General features: G+C 40.4%; 3 protein-coding genes across 4 annotated transcripts in view; all 3 read left to right on the top strand.

Moving 5' to 3' along the window:
* Window positions 1-3593, top strand: part of LOC103513840 (trafficking protein particle complex subunit 8-like) — a 20430-nt gene extending 16837 nt beyond the window's left edge. For both annotated transcript variants that reach the window (XM_026826934.1, XM_026826935.1), the window contains 2 exons: window positions 2566-2852; window positions 3402-3593. In XM_026826934.1, coding sequence (XP_026682735.1) covers window positions 2566-2852; window positions 3402-3593 — 479 coding nt within the window. The remainder of the gene's footprint in view (window positions 1-2565; window positions 2853-3401) is intronic.
* The window catches only part of LOC113469328, a 30391-nt gene extending 24949 nt beyond the window's left edge, over window positions 1-5442 (top strand). Inside the window, exon 3 of the mRNA XM_026826936.1 lies at window positions 4670-5442. Within this exon, the coding sequence (XP_026682737.1) occupies window positions 4670-4937 (268 nt within the window). The 3' untranslated portion in view covers window positions 4938-5442. The remainder of the gene's footprint in view (window positions 1-4669) is intronic.
* Window positions 1139-1875, top strand: LOC103513833 (nucleoside diphosphate kinase-like). Its single transcript, XM_008478682.3, has 2 exons — window positions 1139-1371; window positions 1725-1875. Exons 1-2 carry the CDS (start codon window positions 1195-1197, stop codon window positions 1833-1835), a joined length of 288 nt encoding a protein of 95 aa, XP_008476904.1. The 5' UTR covers window positions 1139-1194; the 3' UTR covers window positions 1836-1875.
* Window positions 5443-8353: the final 2911 nt, after the last annotated feature.

Below are 8353 nucleotides of genomic sequence, written 5' to 3'. Positions count from 1 at the left end.
ATTATTGGCTTTGTAATTGCCTGTAAAATCGGGCGTAAAGTCAACCTATTGAAAAAAAAATAATAATAAATAAATAAAAAATGATAGGTGATTTTTCAACATTGTTTATTGGTAAGATATCATTTGTGTACTTTCCTTCCTATAGGTAGGAGAGAGTAAAAAAAAAAAAATCCATCACTGCAATATTAGCTTTAAAGTATTCTGTGTGTTTTTCTATTTCCGTTTTCACAAATAAATTTCATTTTATATGCATTCAAGAATTTCACATTTTACAAAAGTAAGTAAATCCTTTGTTTTTTTACTGATCCTTTGTTTCTGTTTATTTCCCCTTTGTAGGTCCAACATAGGTACAAATTAAATTAATTTTTAATGGCTAGGACCACAATCCTTGGTTTAAGTTGAATTATTGAACTGTACCAATACATAAGACCTTGTTTAGACTGCGGGAGTAAAGGGACTTTTCAGTCACCCTCTGACAGTGTAAATAAGGTATTTTATATTCTATTGGATTAATGGCTGGGACCACAATCTGAGGTTTGATAAATGGGGGTTGTACCCTCTCATTTGGTGAAAAACTACCTGCCTCCCCACCCAGCCTGAATGGGGCCTGAAAACCGGCAGCACACTATTACCCAGATGATCAGTGCAATAGTCCTAAATTAAAATGGACGCGGCACACAAGGGATCAGGAAGAGACATTACCCAGATGATCACTTGATCACCCATCCGATCCGAATACTAATCACGCATAAAGATGCACCTCCACCTTTATGGGATGGAAGAACACCCTCTCATTTGGTGAAAAACTACCTGCCTCCCCACCCAGCCTGAATGGGGCCTGAAAACCGGCAGCACACTATTACCCAGATGATCACTTGGTCACCCATCCGATCCGAATACTAATCAACTAATCACGCATAAAGATGCACCTCCACCTTTATGGGATGGAAGAACAAGAATACAGAATACTTCTAAATTCAAATTCGCGCCAGTATCTTCCGAGGGATTTTTTCAAGTTGTAAGAAAGAAGGGATTTTTTTTTATCCCTCACTATCTATCTCAGTTTAAACGCAACTTTGTATGACGTCACGGATCTTTTGTCGGGGAAAAAATCAGCCGGTCGATCGTGGGGAAAACGGGAAATCCAGCAAAATTTTAGAGGTCACTGCCAACTTCTACCATCTCGTTGGTTGAATGATCTGCACTGTTCTTCATTTGCTTTACATCGTCATACACAAAATCATGGCCGAACCCAAGGAAAGAACTTTTCTCATGATCAAGCCCGATGGCGTTCAAAGAGGACTTGTGGGAAACATCATCAAACGCTTTGAAGACAAAGGCTTCAAATTGGTGGCCATGAAATTCGTTTGGGTAAGTTTTTGTGTCAGCTTTTTAGAGAAAAAATCCGCGTGTTGCCGCATGGTATCTTCGGTGCCGGCATATGAGATTAGTGGAAAATTACTGGTAGGCATCACATACAGTACAGTACTTGGCCACTTGAATCTTGAAACATCCGAATGCCCATTGTTTCACATTGATTATGAACTTTTTCCTGCTGAAAGACAATTTTATTGCTTGAATAACTACCTCACAACCTGCAAATTGTTGACAGAAATGGGTATTGTAGCTTTCTAACCACCCAAATGGTACTCTACAAGAGTTCGCTCTTTTCTGACACTTGATGAACTTGATCATTCATTGTCTATGGTTTTGCTTTTTTACAGCCATCCGAAGAACTTCTGAAGCAACACTACTCAGATTTGGCCACCAAACCTTTCTTCCCTGGTCTTGTCAAATACATGTCATCTGGACCTGTTGTTCCTATGGTAAGATAAATATGCAGTATTTTATTCCCCTAGTGTGCTAATTGCATTGCTAGGTCCAAGATTTATGAACATGAGGTCCACAATTTTTGGTTGATTTTTTTTTTTTTTTTTTTAGAAATGAAAAGCTTCTGCTACTATTAATGCAATGAAATTGTATTGATTTCTTCAGTAGCAAATGTAAATTAAGAATTTCTGTGGGGAACAGGGGCATTCAGACTAGGAAAGCTGTGCTCAAAACTTTTGAGGTATGGAATTTTATCCTCAATATAAATTGAGAATTTGACCACAATAATAGTAGTAGCCTACTGCTGGAGTAAAGGGACTTTTCAGTCCTATGCGAGCAGTATAAATAAGCACTATTATTATTATTAATGTTGCTTGGATACTTAGGCGGGGGGAAATACCTCTAAGCACCTCTTACCACGGAATAAGAGGTACTTGGGTGGGAGGAAAAATAGAACATGGTATTAATAGACTTCGGATGCCTTTTCTCGCCTCCTTTTCTGGTTCACCACGGCGGGACAAATAGAAAGTAATCCATTGAAATTTTGAGTATATTTTTTTCCGTATTTTGAGTACATTTTTTTTCCGTATTTTGTGGTCATCGAACCGAGCACCTTCTGCTTGGCAAACAATCGCGTTACCACTGGACTGACCACGTCCCCTACTAACATAGTGTCCTAATAATACTATAACCCTATAATGTCCTATTAATAACATTAACCCTTTGTGTCCTTAGAAATCTCTCTACACAAGCAGGAAGTGAGTCACTCTCTAATTCAAGCAGAAGCCCTAACTCCGGCCGCTGACCCCAATGTGTCCACCAACTCTACCGATACCATATCCGACATAGACCTGAGTGGCGGCCGTGGGGGCCCGTCCTTAAGTCAGACCCCCTACCATAACTTTCTGCTCAAGTCCACTGCTGGGATGAAGGTAGAGGGGGAAGATGGAAGTAATTATGGTGAGGGGGCGCTAATAACGGGCACCACAGCATTCAAAGGAAAACTGGTGGTGCGATGGAAGGTGAGTGCCATTACTAGTAGTTTAGTGAATTATAGAACCCAGAAAAAGGGCCTTATCTAAGCCTTTTATTTCTCAATGGGGCACAAAAACCGATCAGCTAATTTAATGTTAAAAAAAATGTGTACCTTAATTTCATCAAAAACAGACTAATTGCCTCTGTAGCGTAATGGTCAAGACGCTCTCTGGCGCGTGGAATCGTATCCTCATTTATTCACCAATTTCAATATTGAAAACTGTAACAAAATCTAAAGCGCAGCCCAAATTATGAACTTATTTTATTCCATACCAAAATACTTTTAGATAAATATATACGGAAAAAATTCTTTTTCCCCCTCGGTTCCAAAAGACAAAAAACAAATAATAATATGACATGTCTACAGAAAGAAAAGGAAAAGAGAGGGGGAAAAAATAATAATAATAGAAAGACTTACTGAGTTTGTATTGAGAAATATTGGGTTGTGTTGCAACTCAGGAATTTTTGATATTTCTTTATATGGATCCTGACCATAGTAAGGACGCTGATTAAGAGTATTATCCTCTCACCCTCAGGCCTCAGTGACGGACAAGGCGGGTCACACGCGCGAGGCCCAGGGCCAGCACATCCTCTCCCTGGAGCGTCTGGATGAGGCCGTAGCCTTCCCCTTCATTCCCGCCCTTAATCCCTTGCCTGCCTCCCCTGTACGGTTCTTTGGAGCGCGGCCTAACAGGAACAACGAGGTGAAACCGGGAGAGAGCGAATGAAGTTAGTTGATGTGTATTTCAGGTGATATTATCCACTGTACCGAGGAGTAGTGGACAGGTTCATATTGAAGGTGTCTGTTATCAACTATGTTCTTCCAATAGACAGGTTGAATGAAGTTAGTTGATGTGTATTTCAGGTGATATTATCCACTGTACCGAGGAGTAGTGGACAGATTCATATTGAAGGTGTATGTTATCAACTATGTTCTTCCAATAGAGAAGATCTCATCTGTATTCCGGGGACTCAGAAGTTCTCTCCCTCCCCCTCGCCTCTAGCTGTACAAGTCATCGAGTCTGCACCTTGTCTTCAGGTAAGATTTTTTTTTTTTTTTACTTTTTCAAGAGGTTTGTTACAGGATAAGGTCTTATCGTCCCGAGAACGAAGAGAGAAGGAGGATAAGATAGGAAAACGCCATCCGTTCCAAAAACGAACCTTCAGCTCTGTGTTTGGAGTTCGGGGTGCTCTCAGCCTCGTGAGGACAAGTGAGTAGCTACTTTATTCTAGTAGCGACCAGTGGCGGCATTACCAGTGTAAAGAAATATGGAAATTGAATGCAAAGGAGGAACTTAGTAATGCTGTGATTGTGATAACCTCCCTCTTTTTCCTATCTTTCTATCAAAACAGAAAGAATTTATCAGCTTTCGTTAAGGAGTTAGGCCAGCCACTGACTATCAGGTCCGATCAGGTCCGCCTGTCAGGTCTACCTGATGAGCACACACACACTATCAGGTCGGCCTGACAGGTACGGCTGATAAGGTCCGCCTGTCAGTTCTACCTGATAGCTGATAGTGAGTGGCTGGCCTAATTCAATTTTCAAAATGTGTAGTCCATAATCCGAGAATGGCCCTGTTTTGAACCTCCCTCTTTTTCCTATCTTTCTATCAAAACAGAAAGAATTTATCAGCTTTCGTTAAGGAGTTAGGCCAGCCACTGACTATCAGGAGTATCAGGTCCGCCTGTCAGTTCTACCTGATAGCTGATAGTGAGTGGCTGGCCTAATTCAATTTTCAAAATATGTAGTCCATAATCCGAGAATGGCCCTGTTTTAAGAATAACTTTCGTGTTCTCATTGCAGCATTAGATCCCAACTGTACACACCGCACTGTCTTCACTCATTCCGCCTCCTAGGGTGTACTCTCTCTCAGTTCTGTCTCCTCCCGGGGCAGACCCACTCCATACCATTATCCGCCGTGTTCACCCGGCCAGGAACCTACGACCTCCAGTCTAGAATTCTACTGTCCGCAACCGCAGCCGAGGATAGCAAAGACTTTGTCCCTCAAGATAACCGAACGGATGCGATACTCATCCTAAGTCAGACAGAGGAAGTAGGGAACAATTCCTAGCGGTAAAGAACACTACCGAGCAGTAGGGAACAGAATTCTTGCTGTGTAGGGAACACTACCTCGCAGTAGGGAACAAAATTCTTGCTAGGTAGGGAACATAAGTCTTGTCGTGTAGGGAACGGAATTCCTACTGTATAGAGAAAAGTTCCTTGCAGTAGGGAACGGAATTCTTACTCTATAGAGCACAGTTCCCAGTGGTAGGGAACAGTATAAATCGGTATATTCCTTTCGTAGTGGTAGGGAACACTACTTAGTAGAAGGGTGTAGGGAAGAATCTATCCAATCAACCCATTGTGGTTACCCACGCAACTGTACTACATTTTTCTTGCCAGTTCATCCATAATAACTCTTTTTAGGCTAAAAACAGAGTTGAGCGGAGAGCAAAGAGCATAGAGTTCTATGCGGTTTGAAGTGGTCGCTTCCCTCTAAAGCTGTGTTCATACATAATCGACCAGCGTCCGTCGACCGACGAGGTGAATCTATGTTGTCAAAGTAGTTTGGACGGTTCAGTCGACATGGATGGACTACCGATCGACTATGTGTGGACACACCTTAACTGCTCTATGCGCTATGCTCCACTCCTTTTTTAACCTCGTACATAATCGACCAGCGTCCGTCGACCGACGAGGTGAATCTATGTTGTCAAAGTAGTTTGGACGGTTCAGTCGACATGGATGGACTGCCGATCGACTATGTGTGGACACACCTTAACTGCTCTATGCGCTATGCTCCACTCCTTCTTTACCCTTGAAAACCAAGCCCCAAAAATAAACAGATTGTAATTTAGAGTAGAATAGAGGTATGTATTCCGATAGAAATACGTCTGTGATGTAGTAGATATTAAACTTAAACCGAGTAGAGAGTAGGCGATCTTGTGTTGATCACTTTGAGTTAAACTTCAGATGAACGTTAAACCTATTGGTTAAAGTATGAAAATGAAATAATATAACATGGTTTAAGATTGGCAAACCAAATAGATCAGTTCCGCTTACTCGTTGATCACTTTGAGTTAAACTTCAGATGAACGTTAAACCTATTGGTTAAAGTATGAAAATGAAATAATATAACATGGTTTAAGATTGACAAACCAAATTGCTCAATCGGTTCAACTTTTATCTGAGTTTAACTCTTCTTTAGAAATATTTCAGCTGAGTGAAATTGTCCCTCCTGTTCATAACCACGGCCTGAACAGGGCTGAGATGAGCTCGGACGACGTGAGATAACTGTTCCGGCGGCAATTTTTAAAATTCATTTTATATTTATTTTTGTTTGCTTTGTAATTTGCTTGTTTTTAATAGCTAATATAAATGAAAAGTATAATATAAACGTGCAAACTAAAGATAAAAAGTAAAAAATGAATTCAGATTGTACAAGTTGCGGAAAAAAAATCAAAAATTCGAATTTCCCGCCAACTTTACACGCAAAAAGTTCGACGATGTCCTACGATGGCCCTGTTCATAACCACGGCCGAAGTTTGAAGCAACATTGACTTTGGTTGATATCTGGATGAGTGACTCTCCGATTTTTACCAAATTGTTACAGTCGCGTCCTTGGACCCATACCGGTATTGCATACCAAATTTCATCGCTCTAGGACAAACCGTTCTTGAGATATTTTGTATACCACCTTTTCCCATTTTCCCATTTAAACCTGTAGTACATACGTACATACATACATACGTACATACATACATACATACGTACAGACCATGAGACAAACCGGTCTTGAGATATTTTGTATACAACCTTTTCCCATTTAAACCTGTGGTACATACATACGTACAGACCATGGGACAAAAACTACTTTTTTGTTCTACTTTTTCCCATTTAAACCTGTAGTACGTACGTACGTAACGTACAGACCATGGGCTAAAAACCACTTTTTTGAATCAGGGTCAAAACACGGATATTTCCAACCATTTCCCGATTTTGAAAATTTGGACCGATTGCAATACTTTCATTACTAGTATAGCTCCGCTATACTGTAGTAATAGAAAGTAAAAAAAATGAAGAATAGTGAGAAAAAACTACAAATTTCCTGAAATATGTGCTATGTATATCTGCCTACTAGAGGGAAAATTATTTTCGAGATTAAAGAGTAAAGTAGAAACTAGATATAAAAAAAAGCACTAAAAAATACGATTTATTTTGAACATATTTTCACAATAAGTATTTAAGTAGATAGATAATTAATAATTTTATTACAAAAGTATAAATAATAGTGAAATAAAACAGAAAACTAGAGAAAATTATTTACATTCTGAAATTAAAAAAAAAAACTAAAAGCCCTGATTTTTACTTTCTTTTACCTATGTAACTTTTATCTGCTAATATTGTGGACATTTCTGGCTGGCATTTCAACCAGGTAGCAGCTCCTCAATCTGTCCTTACAAGGCTGACTGCACCCCAAAATAGGGAAAACCACCCATGTTGGAGAAAAAATGACGAGAATAGACCCCCCCCTAAAATGGTCTTCAATTCCCCACCTAAGTCACAGGGTTGCAATCCTGGGTCCCGGGTTCGATTCTCGCTGTTAATTTCCCCTATGTTGCATGTACCCCATGAAGTCTAGAAAGTCATGCATAGCGTCGCGCATGGCACGCCGCATGTGTCTTCTATGATGAATATGATCGTGCGCGACAGGGTCTGTAGTCCAGGATCCCGGGTTCGATTCTCGTGGGAAGTAAAATTATGTCCCTATGTTACATGTACCCCATGAAGTCTAGAAAGTCATGCATAGCGTCGCGCATGGCACGCCGCATGTGTCTTCTATGATGAATATGATGGTGCGCGACAGGGTCTGTAGTCCAGGATCCCGGGTTCAATTATCGTAGGAAGTAAAATTATGTCCCTATGTTACATGTACCCCATGAAGTCTAGAAAGTCATGCATAGCGTCGCGCATGGCACGCCGCATGTGTCTTCTATGATGAATATGATGGTGCGCGACAGGGTCTGTAGTCCAGGATCCCGGGTTCAATTATCGTAGGAAGTAAAATTATGTCCCCATTTTAGGGGGGGGTCTATTCTCGTCATTTTTTCTCCAACATGGGTGGTTTTCCCTATTTTGGGGTGCAGTCAGCCTTGTAAGGACAAATTGAGGAGCTGCTAGCTGGTTGAAATGCCAGCCTGAAATGTCCACAAGTTTTCTCTAGTTTTCTGTTTCTCTAGTTTTCTGTTTTATTTTACTATTATTTATACTTTTGTAATAAAATTATTAATTATCTATCTACTTTAATACTTACTGTGCAAATGTGTTCAAAATAAATCGTATTTTTTAGTACTTTTTTTTATATCTAGTTTCTACTTTACTCTTTAATCTCGAAAATAATTTTCCCTCTAGTAGGTAGAATTACATCATGACCCCGCCGGGAATCGAACCCGGGTCTCCCGCGTGCAAGGCGAGCGCAGTGATCAC

Source organism: Diaphorina citri, unplaced genomic scaffold (assembly GCF_000475195.1).
Source record: "Diaphorina citri unplaced genomic scaffold, Diaci psyllid genome assembly version 1.1 scaffold1033, whole genome shotgun sequence".
In the NCBI taxonomy this organism is placed as follows: Eukaryota; Metazoa; Arthropoda; class Insecta; order Hemiptera; family Psyllidae; genus Diaphorina; species Diaphorina citri.
This window is presented reverse-complemented; position numbering and strand designations above follow the sequence as displayed.